This window comes from Actinia tenebrosa, unplaced genomic scaffold (genome assembly GCF_029948245.1).
Source record: "Actinia tenebrosa isolate PJP-AT-01 unplaced genomic scaffold, QUT_ActTen_1.0 PGA_scaffold5__44_contigs__length_20552954, whole genome shotgun sequence".
In the NCBI taxonomy this organism is placed as follows: domain Eukaryota; kingdom Metazoa; phylum Cnidaria; class Anthozoa; order Actiniaria; family Actiniidae; genus Actinia; species Actinia tenebrosa.
Window position 1 is genome coordinate 19,064,971 of NW_028292582.1, and position 20,953 is coordinate 19,085,923.

The window sequence follows — 20,953 nt, forward strand, 5'->3', positions numbered from 1 at the left end:
TTCAATTCGTAGAGTCAACACTTTAATAATCTGCTTTGTCTTAAGATTAATGTCGTTACAGGGATTTTATTGAAATTTGGATCCCATTTTTGAATTCTGCGAAGCTCAAATTTTCGTTGAATAGCAAGCTGTCAAAATTCTATAGCACCACCAGCAGAGCTGATTATCACTCTGGCTGTGGTTCAGTCAAATGAGGCTTTCCAAGGCTTAATTGCAAAACGTTAAAATTAGTAAATGAATAACTAAATTTGGAATTAAAAGTGTTAATTTTCTGGTTTATGTATACTTTAATTTTGAATACTGATTAGTGATATAACAAATATATATAACAATACATTGTCAAAACCTAGGTACTGTAAATCACTCTCAATAATAACCTTCAATCTAAAAGTTTTTAACTTACCCTGAAACAACCTCTAGGCTGATCTAAGACCGGGGATGGCTAACTCACAGATCCAACCCTGAACCAACCTCTGGGCTGATCTAAGTCAGGGCATGGCTAACTCACAGATAAAACCCTGAAACAACCCCTGGGTTATTCTAAGTCAGGGCATGGCTAACTTACATGTGCCGGATTTGTCGGGAACTTAGCATGCCAGATTTGGTGAAGGAAAACACAGATAACCAGGATAAAAACTTTTGAATCAAGGGAGAGGCCCAACTTAGGGATGCATAATGCTATATTATTGGTATCACTAGGTCTTGAAAAATTTGAACATTTCGTTTCCCTAAATAAATGAAATGTTATGATTGAAGGAACGTTCCATTCCAGCTAAGTGGTGAATGCAGGGCGCAAAGCATGATTAGACAAAATGACTGGCCCTTAGCTTAAAAGAACGAAGCAAACCTAGCGATAAAGTGAAACTGTTTTTATTCTTCCTTTCCATATTTCTGCTTCTTGTAGGCATGTATATTAATTTTTTTGTCGAAAGAAAACAGAAAAATATAGTGGGGTTACAGTAGCCAGGAAATAAGAGCCGGCGGCAAAACAGCTAAACGCGCTGTGATTGGCCATAAAACAAAATTCCCCGCTCAGCTGGTTACATCTAGACAAAAACGTTGTTAATACCTTCTTTCTTAAATCTAATTAGAACGTGGTCGTGGCGGATTTGGAAAATAATTTGGAATTAACACTTGAACATGTTGTGGGATGTGCTTGTTACAGTGGTCGCAAATGAGGAGGGAATGTTGCGATATAGAAATTTTGTAAAAATATGAAACAACCTAATCAGTGATTAATTTTGGCGTCTCGGGATAAAAAGCTTATTTTTGCTTTCGACTCGAATTTTTCTAACTTGCCGAGGGAAGAAACAAGGAGCTCTCTATATTAAGCTGCAACATGGCTTCTCCATATATATGCAACATTCCCACCGTAACTCTTAGTAATCAACACCAAGAAAATATACTTTTGAATATAATCAGCCAGTCTATTGATTATTACAAATTACCGTCCTAAAATTATTATCTAGAACTAATAAAATATATACATATATATATATATATATACACTCGATTGCAGAAAGGTTTTAGTATACATTTATACAAATACCTAATTTATTCAGTATATTTAATGATATGCTAAACAGAAAACTCGCTTTATTTATTATTTGTTTCATTCAATGAACGTCAAAATATTTTATTCTTGTGTTTCACATCCTACAGATTATAAATCAATTGGTTTTGAGGGTTAAAAAAGTAAAATTGCAACATGCATCTCATTAGGTATTTGTATAAATGTACTGATATGTATACTACAACGTTTCTGCAATGGAGTGTATATATATATATATATATATATATGTATAACTTCTGATACCACTATTAATACTAATTGTCTTTCTCACGTTTCTTGTTTATCTGCATTCATTCATTCATTTATTCCTTTATTCATTTTCTCGTGGTTTTCAATTTTCACTCCGGCTTATTTTTAACATCGGACCCAAATTTATTTTAAATTTATCAGAATTAAGTCCTTACACCTCTGTGCATTCAGCACGGCTTTTCTTTCAAGTAAATGTGAGTATTTAAAGATTAAATGACATTAAAAATTTAGAAAAGGAAAAAAATTAAAAGTGAAGTGCGGCAAAGTTGGCTTAATTTGTGTCTTGGCATCAAAATGCGAGAGTGCCGCTTGAGGACCACAAAACCCAATAAACAGCACCACAAATGTGTGGTGCGTGCCACTTGACAGATCAAACTAAAGTATTCTTGAGTTTCAGGCACCCTGGGGGCAACCAATACCGGAAAAAAGATGTACCTTTTTAAAAATTTAATGGCTAATGGTTTCTGTCCCAAGTATCATTTTTACACGTTCGATGTTACAAAAATAGTAATGATGAAATGATTCGAGTTACATATTAGCTCAGATTTCCAGCCTAGTTACATATTCCAATCTTATATTTTGATGCCAAAATCTAAAACTTGCATTCGTCTCGCTTTCATTTTGTTTGATTCTTTTAGTTTCTACACATGTGTGAGCAACTATATTTAGCATCATTAACTGTAACCAGATATGTCACTTTTGTTGTTTGAAATATTGTGGATCGTTCTAGAGCGGTGCAGAATACGAGTAATTTATAGAAAGAAGCTTGTGACGGCTGCAATCTTGGGCTCTTTGCACTATTCACGTGTCTAGAGATTCAAAACAAGCGTTTTCTTTGATCGAGAATTGAAAAAAATTTAAATGTAGACCTTTCCATTTGGAATTTTTATTTTTATTGGACATGTGGGGGGGGGGGGGGTGTGGAAGGGGGGCAAGGGTGAGTAAATGAGGGCGCTATAATCTTACATGCTCCTAACTTTTTTCGGTAAAGGGGGTAAAGTATTAATTTAATTTTTGATTTAATAAATAGATTTAATTTTAATTGTTAAAGCTGAGTCTAAATATTATATGGTCGAGCACCACTGTGAATTTGAACCGGGGAAAAAAAGCCTCGATATACGACCAAGATATTTTTCAAGAAATAATTACCAATATTGTTATGTAGTGGAAGTTTGCTAAGCAGATATATCGATTGTACTTATTCTTATTTACCTTCCCCACGTAACTCTTCTAGACTTTAACCCCTCTTTCCTTGCCCTGAAAGTTTCGTGACAAGTTTCGAAACCTACCTTTAGATCCTACAAAAACGAAATTAGGAGCATCGATTCAAAAAACACTCTGGCTAGAAGCAATTGCTCAAACGTTTCGTGCCGAGAAATAGATTATATCAAATAATTATTCCCAGCTTCTACTAATATACTGAGACTCCATCTCCCATCTTTCTTTGAGTCAGTACATTTTCCAGGACCATGCTACTCTTGTCCTTTTATTTCAATACTTACGTTGCGAGTTTCTGTTCCAATTTTAGATTAGATCGCAACATGATTCTTTTTCGATTTGGAACCGCACGATTTTGGCCATTGTATCATTAAGGTTTATATTTGTCGTTTTGTTATCTTTATTGATGCACTTACAAGTTTTTATTGAGGAGAGAATATAAGCTTATAGTTTCACATTTCAGCAAGCCGCTTGTCACACATGCCCACCATAGAATAGCCTGCGTAGCAGCGCTTTGGGGAGGGGGGAGGGGAGGGGGAGACTAACCATAGCACCACAAGGTTCTACCTAAACCATAAACCAGGCAGGCACGTACACCGTCTTTATTATATATGGACGGATCCAATCATGCTTGCCATACTATATTTTCCCATTTCAGATCATGTGTGATTCTCTTGAAAATAAGATTCCTTGCTTGACTAAGTTGCAGCAAAGAGTTTGTGTCTTCCTGGATGCGTAACCATTAAACAAAGAATTCTCTGGGGAATGAAACGTGGGTTGAAATGAATAAGCAGTGTGTCTATCATAACTATAATCTCTATAGGCTCTGAAATTCACTAGGGGAGGGGGTGAGCAGGATGTATGTATTCCGTCATAACACCAGCCTTTCTATTCAACTCTCTCCTCCCTCCCTCCCTGGGGAAAAATTAGTTTAGAAACAAAACAAACATTGAAATCACCGCAAAAAATAAGTGTTGATCGATTTGAAATAACCATCATTTGACACATGTTTAAAATTTAAACCATAAATATAGTTCCAGATTCTGTAATGTTATTTACATTCTACATATAGAAGCGGTAAAATTAAGTCAGCCTTTTTCTATCTTCCAAATCTTATTACATATGAAGACTGCAGAGGCTTCCGCGCGTAAGTTCTGAAAAACTTCTAGTTTTATTAATACACGTGACGCGCAAACGCGCAATTAGTCTTCGAGGCGCGTCTTGCATTCACGTGCTACAATCGATACGCATACCACGAGATTAAAAATATCACTCGCAGTCTCTAAGATATAGTCAGACCACCATCCTAGTTAATGAAGCTACTAATGCGCCTTAATATTATACTTGAGGCCGCCAGGTGGCTGTCATATTTTCGCGAATAAGACTATAAATTATAAATGTATCATACCAACTTTACATTACATCAATCAAATTAACAGAGCCTGTTTGTCAATGGCGACCGACTATTTACATACTGTAAGCGGTAAAGTCATTTAGCTCCAATATTGAAATTCGTATCCCCCTATTTTTAAACCCTTGTCCTCTGTGGGAGGTCTGCGCACTAACAATACATTGCAGGCACCCCGACATACATTTGTATGACGTACTCAGTCTATTTGTCGCTCTTCAGTGATTTCAGGTCCAGCGACGCTTATAGACACTCTACCTAGAACATTCTAAATAGACTTGAATGGCTTGTCATAGAATTGCCATTTGTCCCTAACAAGATAGCTATACTCCGCATTTCGATTTGTGAATTAGCCGTACTCTGATTTAGATCAGTCCAGAAGTTGTTATGACGGATCATTTTGATATCTAATGCCTCTATAGTTCACTTTAAAGATTGTGTACTCGCGCGAGTCTAAATCGCAGTGCCTAAATAGAAGGAGTATTTGGACCAGAAAAATAACTAAATCTACAGTAAATTGAAATCTTACAATCTTCACTTGTTTAACTTTGCAAGCCTTAGTGAGTTTGAATGCGAGCGCAATTTTGAGAAACTGTTCCTATTCCCCTGTTTAATATTTTACACTTTAATTCCAATGATATATTAACTCGTGTAAATAACAAAATGTTGTTCGAGTGCTTTGCCATGTTAAGTTCTACGTAATATTCCATGTCACGTGATAACAGGTGAGGCGTGGCCATATGACATCATAGGCGAGTGACATGCGACCAATTAAGGAAGTGAGTCAGTGTCGCGTGCTCCTCTGAGTTAGAAACGCATCTAAATTATATATCTGACAGTATTTGGGCAATCATTTATATTGTGCTTCGTTAAATTCGATTCTTTGATGTCTTGTAATAGTCGCATAATCCTATTGATACATGCTGTCATGATCCGGCTCCCGTATTGCGACCCTAAACATTCGCTGTTCTGCTCTTTATTAAAGACGCTGTTTCTTGATTATTATTCTGAACTATGGGATATTCAAATTGGTTTTATCGTTGTCGTCGTTCAGCTAACAACCAGACATTCGATAGTGATTCACAGAGTCAACCACAAACATTTCATTTTCATATGACTATTAAACTTAGTATTTCATATCTAATGTGCTTACAGTAAACCGAGTTGAAACTGGTCATGCAATTGATACTTCCTTCCTTCGTCTCTCCTCTCCTCTGCTCTGCTCTCCTCCCTCGCTTTCCTCTCCTCTCTTTGAATTAATAATGATAATAATTTATATTTAAATAGTACGGCGCTCATATCCACATGCATGTCCAAGGCGCTTTACAACTTACAAAAAAATATAGATAAGGAAATTCAGTACCTAAAATTTATTTTAAGGAATACATTCCGCATCGCTCACACCACACCATCCAACCTATCCACATTATCTTACCTTACTATACTACCCCATCTACCCTTCAATCCCCCTTCATATCATCCATGCATTACCTCTCACACCATCCTACTCTACGACATGCTCTGACCCTACCCACCATCTCTAATACTAGTTTCCTTCCTTTTCATTCCTTTCTTTAATAGAGTACTTTTTCGAACTATGCTCTTCCATCATAAACATTACTTTACCTCACCGGAAAAAAATTCCCAAAACTGTTGAGCCAAACAATCATTGACGTCAATAAGCACGTGTTTTTAACAGGTAAACTGAAGGCTTTCATCGTGTCGCTGAATGTCAAATTGCTTTGGGAAAGTTTTTAGCACCATGGCTGGCTTTTGTAGGGTTATCTGGTATTTTAGTAGCAACCGCAAACAACGCAGAAAAATTGGGGTTTAAATTTATAGGTCTTAATGATATGCTCTGCATAAGCTACCAAGCTTACCAGCTTTTCATTAAAAGTGTCTAGCTCGAAGCCAAAAAAATTCTAGCGTGGTTGCCGATAGGAGAAACATTTGTACACATAATAATGAGGTCTTCTCACTACTACAAGAAAAACTCTTTTTACCACATTTTTAAACTCTACATAATGCCCGGCTAATGACATTCCTACAGGTAGCCTGTACAAAATTTACTTCCGGTGGCCAGGTTATGTTGACAACAGACCACGTACGCTGTTTGTCGATCTTGTTTACACTCCTATGAAGAAATTTGGCGGAGAAAAAAATATATTTCTAAAAAATCGCGCGTCGCGTTTATTTTTATTTTTATTATTATTTTCATGCGCTTCATCTCATCAATGTCGTATCTACTTTTTAAAGAATTCTTTCTCTCGATTTCTCTTTCTGATTCGATTGATATTCATCTAAAAATAGTAGAAAGGGGAAAATAGTTGGTGAACCTCAGACGCCAACCGCAAATTGGGAATAAAGATACTTTAATTTTCCAAGCTTACTATTACGAAGGGTTTTAAGTTTCGAATAATCTCCAGGATCCGGATCGATTGAATTTTTTTAAAAATTTACATAAAGATCGAGTCGAGGTTGCGGGAATTTTTTTCTGGAGATTACCAATTGTGAACTGTTTGGAAAAACCACCCTTGTGAGAGCGAAAATTAAGATAACTGTCCAGCATTTAAAATCAGTCTCTAGAAAAATCTTAGAAAATCTAAAAACACTCGAAGAAATAGTGTAAGATTTATTAGCTGGATACGAAATTTTTTTGTTAGCGAGTGATGGAAGTTAATTTGGTAGTGCTCTTCCTCAAGGTCGTTTCTAAATGGTTGAGCTAAGAGGAAGAAATCAAGAAAGATCCTCAATTATGTCTCTGATTTTTATCGCCTTTCACTTGTCCGCCTCCTCAAATACGTAAGCAAAGTCTAGGAGCATAATCGTATTGGAACACGCTCGCTTGCTGAACAATAGATAATGTCAGCTGCTTCTAGCAATCAATCTGACACAGCCCACGCTTATTCGCGTGGTCCAATGACGTCAGTCTAATCAATCAATCAAATAGTATACTTGTATATTTTTTTCTTTCTATATTGCGAGACAAAAAACGATACAAAATGACAATGCCTCAATTGATTGGTAATTTTAAAGTGTTTGCATGCCTTCAATGTTATAAATATGCAATCCGCAGAAAAGCTTCTTTTTTGATTAACCATCATTTTTAATTTATAAAATAAATGTGGAAAAGAGGTGACTAATGTACAACCACGTTCGTGACTTTAGCTTATCATTAATTCAATTATAAGAATTATAGCTTCCAAATTTTCGAGGCCGATTAGGATTTCCAATTAACGAAACTAGAAAAAAATTTTTTTTGGCTGAATTGTCACACAATCTTAATCTGGTTTTCTGTCATTTGGCCAAAATTTGGATGTTCCACGGTACTACTGACACTGAAAGGGTATTTTTGCTTAAACGCATGTAATAATAAGCTACCAAACCGAAAAGATTTTTTCCTCGTTTCTTTTCGTGTTCTTAGCCGAATTATCAGTATCGCAAAGATCATGTAATCGAAGTGGATTTATTGGAGTCGGCGTCTTTGATATAATCCAGGGCCATTAAAAATACAATATTCTAATAGTGGTTTGCAATCTATGAAATCAGCGCGTGTTTCTCGAATTTCAATCGAAAAGCGACATTTATAAAATGGTTTATTACTCGGTCATGCTAAAATACATGGAACTAGTCGATGACCTTTCCAAGGCTATTCAACCAGTTCAATACAAATCGGCCATGTGCACCACCAGTGGCAACTCAATTCTGTCAAGAAAAAGAATCAGGCGGAACTGTTTTACTGGATTTTTATTTACAATTGATTGAAACGATTAAAAAGTATCTCCGAAAAGAGCTAATCTAGAATGTGAAGTTTATTGGATCAATATCGCGCTTGCCAGTGTTGCGCTATTCTTAGGAGTCAAGTGCAGCGAAGAGCTAGATTGGTGGTGCCCAAGGAAACCGTGACAGATTACAAAAAATTATTGGTTTTCCGCACGCATAAAATATCGAGCTCATTACGTTCTGTCGGGGGGGGGAAACCAGAATACAAAGCCATTTTTTATTCTTAAGCAATGGTAAATCAACGAGTGATGTAAAATAATTTAGGTATTCCTAATGAGTATTTTGTTTTGACATCCATTTCTGGTGGATTCGTGACGTCTGAAGGTCCTCTTTCCTCCAATAAAAAGTTGACTTCATCCCTTTAATATGTACCGATAAACTCAAAAATCAAGCTAGTGAATCGTTGCCAAATGTATAAATACAACAGGTTGTTCATACGTGTAGCATTCTTATTAACACCGTACTTTCAGTTAGACCAAAATAACCAAATAATTGCTGGCCACCTGTCTAAAGACCGCCGCGCACAAGTGAACAATTACTCACTAACCCTGCCTAGACTGCAACGTGCTAACCCAATTGGATTTTGAGCGAAGAAGGCGTAATTCTAGCTGAGAGGGAAAGATGCAATGAAGAATCAATCGCACAAAATACGTATATTTGAGTCATTATCGCAAATGCCTTTAAGCGCACGCCATCAAAGTCACTTCCGGTAGAGGAAGAAGCGGAGTTTCCATAAGGCAAAAATGTGAAATTTTTATTCACTCTCGCTCGATCTTTATGTCGAAAATTTGAATCGAATGGCGACTGTCCATTTACGGTTGTGAGTTATCGAAGACAATAGATTGCTTGCGTGTGGCCTGTGATATTATAATCTAAGTTACACTTGGATAAGAAACTCAAAACAATTCATAGCTTAACAGTAAAAGAATGACAACAAAAGATTGACCTATGTGCGTGGGCCGATATACAATTATCTGACAAGCTCTGTTCTTTGACGATTGGCGCATCAATTTGCGGCCTTTGTATTGTAAGTGTCGGAAAAACCTATTGGTCGATTATTATGGGTGGATCACCTGTCAATCCAAGTCTATTTTACACCAATCAAAATGGCCATCACCATTGCCCTGACGACATGACGTCACGGTGTGGCTAATTTCCGATGCGCGGTGCATTAAAATTTTTTACCTTCGAATCTAGCAAGATAGAGAAGATCGTATGTTCTCTGTTGTATTGGCTGTGATTTCGAGTCTTTCGGCGTTGTGACAGTGGGTTTTAGTTATGGAAGAGCCTGAGCTTTTGGAAGAAAGACAGGACAACAATCGTCCTCGTTCGAATACTTGGCCACTTCCAGAACCTTCAGATTTCAGACCTCCAAAGTCCGAATCTAACGAACCAGAGCAGGCCTTGAAACAACTCAACGAGGGCCCGAAGAAAAGCTCTCGGAAAAATGCATGGGGAAATTTTTCTTATGCCGATCTCATAACACAGGCAATCCAGAGTTCTCCTGAAAAGCGACTAACACTGTCTCAAATTTACGATTGGATGGTGAACACAGTACCATATTTTCGCGACAAGGGCGACAGCAATAGTTCCGCAGGATGGAAGGTAAGTTCTCGTGTGTTCGTTTAGCGTGAGGTTTAGAGAGACATGCGACCAGGTCGTAAATTGACTTTGGATTATTTGACTTTTGTCACAAAGTAGTCAATCCCCCTCGCTCATGTAATTTTTTCATTTTCTTGCAGAATTCGATTCGGCATAACTTGTCGCTGCACAGTAAGTTTGTTCGAGTTCAAAACGAAGGCAATGGAAAGAGTTCGTGGTGGGTAATAAACCCTGACGCAAAAGGGGCCAAAACGAGCCGTCGGCGTGCAAACTCGCTGGAATCAGGACAAAAAACTACTGAGAAAAAACGAGGAAGAAAGAAGGATAAAATTCGAGAAGAAAACGACCGGCCAGGCAGTCCTCGGTTGACTGTCGTTAGAGCTCGAGATATCAATCGCTCGAACTCCCCGGGAAATACCTCGCCGACCAGTTCTAGTTCAGACTCATTGCTGACGGTTCCAGAACTAGTCGAATACGAGCAAAACTCTCCTTTGCCTTACCCTTTGAACGACAGCTTTGGACGTCCTAGAACCTCGTCGAATGCATCGAACGTGAGTAGTATCGGACGATTGTCGCCAATACCTTCACAGGATGACGACGAAGGCGAAATTCAGGAGTCCGTCTCGCCAATGCACCATAACATGGTGAGCACTCCAAATCCCGCTGCTGAAGAGCTGACCAATATGATGGAAGAAACTATGAACTTAGAGTCGTACCACCTCGATAATCGTAGTAGGATTAGACCGAGGGAAAATGTGTCGCCCGTATCAAATCTTCTTTCTCGCAACGAACAAACTCATGCAAAGACGATGAACCTAACATCGATGAACCTTACAAATGGCTATGATGGTAGATTTATTCAAAACCAGCACAGGGCTCCTGTTATATCTATACAAAGCCAACCAAACTTCAATGGTTTAGGCATGACAAGACGACAACAATATCCGAACGGGTACGGACAACAAGACTTGATGTCGTATGTCCGGGACACGGACATGGAGGTCCATACCTTTCAACCCAATTATCAAAATACTTGTACAACGAGTTGTACAATGAACCAAAATGATGTGTCCACACCAATGGATAGCTACGATCTGTATTTACAGTCGCTAGTGGGGAATACGAGCGTGCAAACTAACAGTACTTTCTCTCCGATTTCACAAAATGGTATTCATGGACAGTTACAAGGAAATCAACATCAACGCAATATTAGCTGCAACAGCAATCTACAGTCTATTCGCGAGAAATTTCCGAGTGATCTTGAACTCGATGCTTTTAAGGAGGGTTTAGAGTGTGACATGGACACAATAATTACTAACGAGTTGACGATTGGAGATGGCTTTGATTTCGATTTCGAACAATTTGCTCCTTCCCAAATGATGAATACTCCAGTAACTGTGGGAGAGCTAAGTGGCAGATTGTTCTGAAACAGTACTAAGCTGATGCAATTTCGTTTTCGTATCAAAATAAAAACTATATTGCCTGATATTATATCGAAAGTTTATCTTCTCCAACCTTTGAGGATTGGAAAAGATATCTTGGACTACAAGGCTCTGATATTGTGGTCAGTGTGTGTGTGTGTGTGTGTGTAAGGTGATACGTGATTATAGCTCCATGAAGGCAGTGTTTTGGGTCATGTCTAAAACTATAGAAGATACCTAATCCTTCAAGGAGTACAAATTCAATCTGATCAAGGAAGTAAGGTGGTATGAGATTATAAGTATTAGGTAGATAAAGATAAGTTACTCTGTATTGGGGGTGTTTTAATTGGTCAAGATGCCTGAATTCAACACCTAAAAATATATATATCTCCTTGACATAAAAAAAATACTAGTCGTGGTTGCCTTTTAACTTCAAAAGTTGGGCAAACCAGGATAATAAATCAGTACCTCACAGACAAACATCTAACAAGAACTTGTAGTGTGCATAAAAGTACAAGAAATATACCTCTTTGATATGACAAAACTCTAGTGAGTCTTGCTAGTGTATGCCTTTTAACCTAGACTATAAAATAAGAATTCAAGTACATATCTATCTATCAGTCACTAGATGAATTTACCAATTTGGTTCAAAGCGATGTATGAAAATCAAGTGTGACTTCTGTCGTTTCTGTTTTATCAATATATCATGTCGACATGCATTTTTACATCTTTTTGTAATTTAAGACCTTGAAGTAATATTTTTGGACATAACATTTCTTAAAATGTGCATACCGTTGATTTTGCCTAATGTGAGCAATATGATAAACTTTTACATATAAATATTATATAATATCATAATTATGTCATTTCTTTTATGCAGTATACAAAATAGTTGTGTTTTTATTTCAATGCTTGGATCTCACAAGACAAGCAAATGGTAGAACATGATTCTTTTCAATGTAATCAGCTTTATGTAAAAATAGTAGTTTTTTTGATGGAAAATATTTATCTATGCAACCACACACATTAAATTATTTCAGAATAATATCCAAATGACTCCAATTTTAGAAATTTCTGTACTCAATAGTGTATTTGTAATTCCAATTTGAATAGTTCTTTAGAAACTGAATCAAAAAGTTTTTTGGTTGAATTATGTGTTTGAGTGATGTGGGTCAAGTTCACTTCCCATGTGCTGATTTGCTTGAGTGGCCCCTCCATGCAAATTGCTGGAGCTCTGTAGTATTACTCTCTTTGTACTAATATTCAGTACCCGCAGTCATTTGACAGCTCCGATTATTCCATTCAAAATCAAACTTGGTTTCTTTGTTTGGATAGCATAACCCTTTGTTATCCAAGAAAGCATTGGAATCCCCTAGGATGAAGAAGACTCACTCAGCTGTCACTAAACACAAAACTTGTTCAAAAATAAAAGAAAGTTAAGGAAAAAACAATGTATATGTAAAGAAATCAGCACATGTATATCGATACAAGTCTGATTCCATCACATTGAATTATATTAATGTTTTGAAATGATGTCTGACTGGTATCCTGCAGAGTTTTTGAACTCTTATTATTCGTTGGTTCACATTAATGCAACTTAAGACTGCTGTTTTTTGACAAATCACCCAGCCATACTTCCAAAGGGTCAAGAATGGATCACCTTGGCTGGAACAAGTCTACCTCATGATATGTGTTCCTCCATTGTTCAAAGCAAATGAGGTGTGTGCCATTACTTGAGTTCTGCTTAGATCCACTCAAGTTAATGCTAGTTATACCAGCCTCTAAGCAGTAGTGCATTTAATTATTTGATATTACGTTCAAAACATTATTGAATTCATCTTTGCAGAGGTATGAGGTTAATATAGCTCTTGGTGAACATGGTGCAGTCTCTTGTTTCCAAGTAGTAAAGTTAAACTCTGGATATGCTCCCAAAGGCCTCTTGCATGTGAAACAGAGTGAGGATAAAGCTGATTTACAGATTTGAAAATGGATTAAGCAAGTGGACAATGGCAAATAATAGTTTGCGAGAGCTCAATCTAGTCATGAAATTCTTATATTTTGGTTTTAGAACTGCTATCCTGGTCAAAAAATAAAGATAGGAATATTTTCAACATTGTTGAAATACTACTCAACCATATTTCTCAAGGGCTAAAAAAGTCAACAATATGTTCTACTCACACTACAAAATTTATATATTAGGATGTTTCAGAAATATATTTTGTTTTCAAGAATGAAAATCAATTGATTGAATATCCCTTTCATTCGCGAAATGGGAGTATGCAATTAGTGTAAATTGCTCATTAATGATAGATTGACGTTCATTTCAATTTATGGCTCATTATTAATGGTAAAAATATATCGGTAATTGTTTTCTTCTTTATATGCGCGACTCCGCTTATGTTGTTTTGAAGGGAATAGAAGATAAAGAAAAGCGACTTTCCAGTTATAAGGAGCCGGGATTAAGTCTGCATTCGCTCATTCGCTCAAGGCATTTCATACGCAACCTTGATACGTGATCTGATATGTAAATTAGTTCTCTGCAGACACGTACTGAGGTGTAATAAGAATTCAGTTGAAAGAGGTAACCTCGGCTTATATGCTACTAGTTTGAGCAATAGATAATAATAATTTAGCAGTTTTTCATTTGTACGTATCTTTCTGAAATTTATTTTTTTGCGAAAGGAGAAAGGCCAAACAACCTAGAGAAAACATATACGTGTAATTCGTGTATCAATGAATAGTTATGTATTAATAATATTAATTTCTCGGGAACTTATCAGACGAAACTGCGAGCATCAACTTGACAATTCGCCCTAACTTATGATACTTAATTTGTTTCTGCTGACTCACTTCAAGCATAAATTTGAAACAATATACAATGACGTTTTTCTCTACGTTTCAAAATATGCGTGAGAAATGATAATGCTACCGTTAGGTTGCGTGTTCGTATCGTCCTAAAGTTGTTATGGTACTAATTTATCATCATCTTACACAGTACTAACAAGGATTTGAATTTAAACAACATGTCAGGTATTTCAAGTGTATTCGATCATAGTTTTCAAGTGACTTGGCTCATGTTTTTCCCGCACAAAAACATCTTTTTCCTTGCGTGCTAGAACTTCAATAATAATATTTAAAAAAATTAAAAAAAAGAAAAGAAAAGAAAAAGAAAGAAAAGAAGAAGTCTACAATGCTCAAATTAACGCTAAAATACAATTATTAAGCAGAAAAATACAATTGAAATACAATTATTAAGCAGATTACAGATATTATATTGAAAATTTGAATGAAAATAATTTGTATTTTATTTATGCACAGAGAAAACTATTAAAATTTTCAAAAATATTACAAGGCAAATCGTATGAATAACAAAAGATTAGAAAGCCGGTAAAAAAATAAAAAAAAGAGAAGAGCTATTCATTATTTTCTTAAGTGCAATGTATCTACGCTACCAAAGACTAGAGATGATGATATGAAAGCTGAAGCGCTACGTCACTCAAATGTACATCATACATATTAATTTTATGAGCCAGACAATTTTATTTTGTGGCTAATTCTCACTACTTGCTCCAATTCCTATTCAACAATATCTTTCCTGGGAATAAAAACAGCCCTTTACTTTCTTAGCTTTTTGATTTTTTAAAAAAATTCTGGTACAGAAATGTTTTCAAGTTATCTTTTACTTTAAATTGGTTTTAATTTTTGCGTTTTTGTGTTGCTGGGCCATGAAGCCATTTAAGTGTCGTGAAAATGAATGCCAAGTTTAACTTTTAATTACTTATTCCTGAAGCACGTGGAATTATTCAGAAATCGGTTACGGTTTTTTCCAACTGTCCGCTATACTTCTACGTCATCACTATTTCAGGTTTTTAGTTTTAATGCTAATCCATCTGACAATCCTCTCTAACTCTAGGGACTTGTGAATGTACTAGGCCACTCAAACCAACCTAAAAAAATACACTCTCTCGGGCAGCTTAGGATCAGCGTGGGAATCACTCAGTATTCAATGAATAAGCATGAAAAGATGGTAAGACAAAGCCCACGCATTCTGATTGTTTGTCAGAAAGAGTGCACTTGCGCACGTCTCACGCGCCAAGTCATTGTCTAAAGCTGGTGAAAACAACTTTGCAGTAGGAAAAAGGAGGCCTCGTTATATTTCCCTATTCCTTTATTTTCTCATGTCGTTCGAGTCTCCCCATCCCCCCCCCCCCCCCCCCCCCCCACCTCATCTAATCTAGAAGTAAACAAATGAACAAATGATGTGAAAATTTCAGCTGGAAATGAGATAATTTCATAAATTTATGTTTTATTATTTTTAATACATTCGTCAATTGTTACGTTCTAGTAGGGGTCTTGATGTACCGACCCATCACCCTAGTCTCCTACCCAGCCGCTATTACTGTCGTCACGCAATGCTTACTCCCCTAAGTAGCTACTCACCCCCTGCTGATTAGAGGACACACAATGGATCTAACTGTATGGTTAGAATGCGCATTGAGAATCTATAATGCGCTACATAAGAACATATTTATTATTATTATTGCATTAGCTGTCTGTTCTAGGGGGTCTTGATGTATTGACCCCTCACCCCCTGCTGATTAGAGGACACACAATGGATCCAACTGTATGATCAAAATACGTATGGCATTAGCTGTCTGTTCTAGGCTTCAGAGTTTCAGGTGTCGGAGTCTTGATGTACTGACCCCTCACCCCCTGCTAATTCAAATGAAACCAGCCCTGTATGATTAAAATGCTTATGGCACTAGCAGTCTGTCCCTGATTTCGCCTTTAGGCTTCAGCGATTCTTTTGTTCCTGCAAGAGTCTCGATGCGCCGACCCCTTTCCTATGCCACCATAGCCTAAAATGATTGATACCTCCCTCGCCCTCCCCCCTCCACCCCCACCAAAAGGGGTTCCTTATACCCAAGGATAATGAGGGACCACAGCAGCAATAACCAGAGGGTCAATAATGGCTTTGTCGACTGCCAGCATTGTTAGGGGCCAATTTTAATACCCCTATGTCAGGTTACCATTTTCTCGAACTGGTTATTTTTTATTCGGATTGATGCCAAATCACAAAGTCATTAGTTCCTCTTGTTTGTGGTGGCTATAGCTTTGTTCTCTATTCACGGCTTAACGGATTGAAAAGCCGTGAAATTAAAAATATATTAATCTGGGAAAACGATCGCGATAAGCGTAAGAAAGGTACGTGCTCCGGAAAATGGGCTCCTGGCATTGTTCACTATTGACACATGAGATCTTCAATATCTATTTTGATTTTGCGGTAATGTCGTGACATATAGCTATATATCTCGTAAGTCCACTTCACTACCCAAAACTGGATAGATTTGGCGTTGCATTGCATTCTGGGACTGGTTTACGGTTAGCATTTGTTCACATCCACCTTCTATTGTCTTACAGCCGCGTTCTATTTGTTTTATAATTCAATAGGTCCTTTCGGCCGTTGTGAACAAGTTGTGACCACGAAAGAGACCCCATCTTGGAAATATGTCCCACAATGCACTTCAATGCCAACTCAACCCAGTTTTTTCTTTAACCCCTGAATGGCTAATACGTCCGTTTGGGTACTCTGTCTACTTTTTCAAATAGATCCATCCGTACGGAAGAAAAAAGACAAGACTGACCATAGGGATTATTCAGGGCCCTCGATTGTGTTGCAGAGTTAGACGCTCAGTATCTCATGGAACCGACCGGCTCTGTCCTAGCCTCCTTCGCAGCCGTTCTTAGGGAGGGAAACGTTGCGTGACGACCCTAAGAACGGCTGCGAAGGAGGCTAGCTCTGTCCCGGTTTACTGCAAACTGAAATTGAAGCTCATCTGTTTTGTACGGCGCGGAGCATTTGAATCTAACAATCTGGGATTTCCTTTCATTCTGGTGATCCCGTTAAGACACGCTGCGGGTAACGGGTATCCCGCTAAGTCGCTAATCACATTGACTCGAATAAGGTCCCCTTTCCTGCTGCGCCCAGCAATGTACCAGAAAACAATGCAAACTTTATTTTTATAAAAGTCTCACGTAAAATTTGTGACTAGATTAAAAGAGGTGGGGAAAAATTAAGTGGGAACTAGATATCCCGCTAAGCCGAGTGAAAGTCTTTGGAAAGCCGTTCAGCTCAGATGTGCCTCATGCAAGCAGCGTTTTGTGACATAACCAATTTCTTCCTTGCCTTCCCTTTCGCATACATACTGAACTTCAATGTTTTTTTATTTTCATAGCGAAATGTAGTATTTAGTTGGCAACGTTACTGTCAAAGAACAAAATTTTACAGAAATTTTCAAATGTCGGTCCCAAAATTATTAACACTGCTACAAGTATTGAATTTTTGATATTTTGACGAGTAGCTTGCGTGTGACGTCAATCTGGAAGGGGGAAACAATGAAAAAGGTTTACATGAAAAATGTTTTCAAATCTCAAGAAAAGAAAATTTAATTGTCTCGACCCCCGGATAGGGAAGAAGTGCAAAGACCCTCTAGAGACTTTGAAAGAGTTTATCGAACAGAAATCAATATAGCACTTTAAGCTCAGTACGATACGACCATTGGTATCCTACCAGGATTGGGTCAAGATGTACGGTTGCCCATCTGGCACATCGATCCAGCAAGTTAGTTAGTTGCTGCAAATAAAAAACAAGTTGCTGCATGTTAGATGAGTTGCTGCATTTTAGACGAGTATAGCTGCAAATGAATAACGGGTTGCTGCAAAAATATTCTCTCAATAAGAGAAATGCCTTTAATCTCTTCCAAATATTCAAACAATTACAGATTGATGGATAAATACATATTCACTATGTTGTCTTTTCAGTCGCAGTTAACGACGCGCGCGCCACCCTGGCCCAACAAAGCTAAGAAAAGTCACCAGGGAAATTATAATCTCTTTTGGTTATTTTCTTTATAATTTGTTTGATAAAAATACAGGATATTTTGTCTTGTTGGTTTTAACTTCTATTCTCTTCCTCGAGACGAAAACATGTTTTCTACAAAACCAGCCCTGAATTCGAGACTCAAGATAACGGCTTGATTCTTTGTATTTTATCTTCCATCTCTAACAAAAATAAATGTTCAAAGTCTCTAACTATATTTTCAATCAATGAAAATATGAACAAAGACACAATGTTTTGAAGCAATTTAACTGTTTCCTGAATGAACCTATTCTTAAAAGACCGATTTGTAATATACAAGTAAGACCACTTTATCGGTTTTATCATATTGAATTATCCATAAAATACCTATATTTCTCCTTTTCGAAAAACTGATATTTTCACATGTGAAAATAACATGCTATTTTCACATGTGAAAATATCGTTACCATGTGTATTTAAGCTATTAGTTTATAAATAAAAACTTGTTATAATAATAAAAAGCTTGTTAAGTTGATTTTATGGGTAATTATATAATAAACAGAATATTACATGGGCGCTTGGAAATACGAAATTTATCTTCTCGTGTTGAAAATCTCTCACTCGTTCGCTGCGCTCACTCGTGAGAGATCTTTTCAACATTTGCACGAAGATAGATGTAGTATCTCCGCGCGTACATGGCCATGCAATATCATCTATATAACAGCTATACGTCAAGGAAAATATAAGTCATTCCGAAATTGTAGGAAAAAACTTGGCAGAGTTAAAATCGGCAGTGCATTATTCTGGAACTGTACTGGGGGACATATTTCCAAGATCACACCCTTTACCTCCTCTCTTTAGCTTCTTACAGACACAGCGTTTATCACGCTAGGACGTCTAAACAAAGACCCCAAATTCATTAACGCCATGCTAAGCCGGAGTTAGCTGCGTAAGGAATCCGTACAGGGTATCTAATGACATCCTAGCTAATGCTTCAGTTTACCTTGGATCCCATGGTGCATATCTTTTAAGAATTAATTCAGTATAAGCGGGCGTCGAAAGAATGATATTGTCATCCCTAAAATGAATTCATTTTCCAAGTCATGAAAAGAGTTTCGTTTTGTAATAGAAAATATTGTTCCTAATGGTACAGCCACCCGTTGCTCATTTTCGAATTCGTAAAAAAAGCGCTGTGTTCCTTGCAGTTACTGAATTTACTCAGAGCTCTCAAGGTTAGCCTCATTACTGATCAGCGTCAGAACATTCACAAATACCAACGATACATAAAAGAACGTACAACTTCAAAAATACAAACACTTTGAGATTCCACCGCAGGGGACCTTCACTGGAACATACGAATATTCTACACAAACTCGCGAGGCTAGCCCTGAGAAACAACGGAACTTGAAACTCAAGTATTGAGACTTGTAGGTTGACCCTTTAAAGATTAAAGATCGGAAATGATTTAAAACACTTCAACTTTTCTCAGAAGAATTGTGTTTCACGTCGCTAAGGTTCGGATTCTCGGGGCTGGTCAGCTAGTGTTTATAGATGTTTATCAATATTGAATGATGCTCCTTTTCAGGTTATGATCGCACAGCTGATGATACTAGCTTACATTAAGTATTGTTGATGACAATGATGATGCATGCTGACAGGTGCATGGTGGCGAATGATGGTGATATGTCCCCCCCCCCCCCCCCCCCCCTACCGATAGTGATTATACCAGTCAAGGTTTAGGCCCATTTTCTGCTGTAAGGTTTAGGTGTAAGATCTTACACTCTGTTGCTATGGCAACCTTCTGGCTGAATCCAACTGCCTGTTCCACGTAGGAAAGTATGCATTACCAAAGGTGTCGCAACTTCTTGTCATAAACGAGGTTTACAACCTTGCAACCTTGCAACCTTGCAACCTTGCAACCTTGCAACCTTGCAACCTTGCAACCTTGCAACCTTGCAACCTTGCAACCTTGCAACCTTGCAACCTTGCAACCTTGCAACCTTGCAACCTTGCAACCTTGCAACCTTATACCCTTACGCTCTTACGCCCTTACAGCCTTACAATCTTACAGCCTTACAGCCTTACGCCCTTACAACCTTACAACCTTACAACCTTACGACCTTACGACCTTACGACCTTACGACCTTACGACCTTACACCCTTACACCCTTACACCCTTACACCCTTACACCCTTACACCCTTACACCCTTACAGCCTTACACCCTTACAACCTTACAACCTTACAACCTTACAACCTTACGACCTTACGACCTTACGACCTTACGACCTTACGACCTTACACCCTTACACCCTTACACCCTTACACCCTTACACCCTTACACCCTTACACCCTTACACCCTTACACCCGTACACCCTTACACCCTTACACCCTTACAACCCTTACACCCTTACACCCTTACACCTTACACCCTTACACCCTTACACCCTTACACCCTTACACCCTTACACCCTTACACCCTTACACCCTTACACCCTTACACCCTTACACCCTTACAACCTTACAATAAGGCTGTACGGACATAGGAATCCCCGATGCATGTCAAAACGATTCTGATTGATTGTTCTTTGCTTGACACTTGCTTTCCCTTCCCTAAATATTTCTAGTACAGATTTTTACAAGTGTGTCATGACATGTGGGTTGTTATAGTCACGCACCCTCATAGCAAGAATGACCGTAAGATCTAGACCTTGCAGAGAAACCTTACACCCGGATGCAGACCCTAAACTGGGACACATTTGATAGTAATGATATTATAATAACTTGACCACGATGTAAATATTTGAAAATCTTTTTGTTAATGCTGCTGCTGCTGCTGC

General features: G+C 37.7%; 1 protein-coding gene and 2 long non-coding RNA genes across 4 annotated transcripts; 1 reads left to right on the forward strand and 2 right to left on the reverse strand.

The window, feature by feature from the left end:
- Positions 1 to 2,336: 2,336 nt before the first annotated feature.
- Positions 2,337 to 6,415, reverse strand: LOC116290668 (uncharacterized). The gene is made up of 3 exons (XR_004196488.2): positions 6,075 to 6,415; positions 3,112 to 3,798; positions 2,337 to 2,631 (listed from the first exon to the last, which is right to left on the reverse strand). It is a non-coding gene; the product is annotated as an uncharacterized LOC116290668 (long non-coding RNA).
- Positions 6,416 to 9,394: 2,979 nt separating this feature from the next.
- Positions 9,395 to 12,301, forward strand: LOC116290670 (forkhead box protein O3). The gene is made up of 2 exons (XM_031697770.2): positions 9,395 to 9,836; positions 9,974 to 12,301. The coding sequence occupies exons 1-2, from the start codon at positions 9,510 to 9,512 to the stop codon at positions 11,258 to 11,260; spliced, it is 1,614 nt and encodes a 537-aa protein (XP_031553630.1). The 5' UTR covers positions 9,395 to 9,509; the 3' UTR covers positions 11,261 to 12,301.
- Positions 12,302 to 17,461: 5,160 nt separating this feature from the next.
- LOC116290669 (uncharacterized) lies at positions 17,462 to 19,420 on the reverse strand. 2 transcript variants are annotated; one of them, XR_004196489.2, is made up of 3 exons: positions 18,962 to 19,110; positions 17,826 to 17,888; positions 17,462 to 17,634 (listed from the first exon to the last, which is right to left on the reverse strand). It is a non-coding gene; the product is annotated as an uncharacterized LOC116290669 (long non-coding RNA). The 2 variants fall into 2 exon arrangements; XR_016121278.1 differs by lacking the exon at positions 18,962 to 19,110 and adding an exon at positions 19,117 to 19,420 and having other exon boundaries at positions 17,462 to 17,888.
- Positions 19,421 to 20,953: the final 1,533 nt, after the last annotated feature.

Excerpts from the sequence above, each read along its gene's own strand:
- LOC116290670 (XM_031697770.2), top strand. The coding sequence starts at position 9,510 with ATGGAAGAGCCTGAGCTTTTGGAAGAAAGACAGGACAACAATCGTCCT. Across the intron at positions 9,837-9,973 it reads ATAGTTCCGCAGGATGGAAG|AATTCGATTCGGCATAACTT; the intron begins GTAAGTTCTCGT and ends ATTTTCTTGCAG.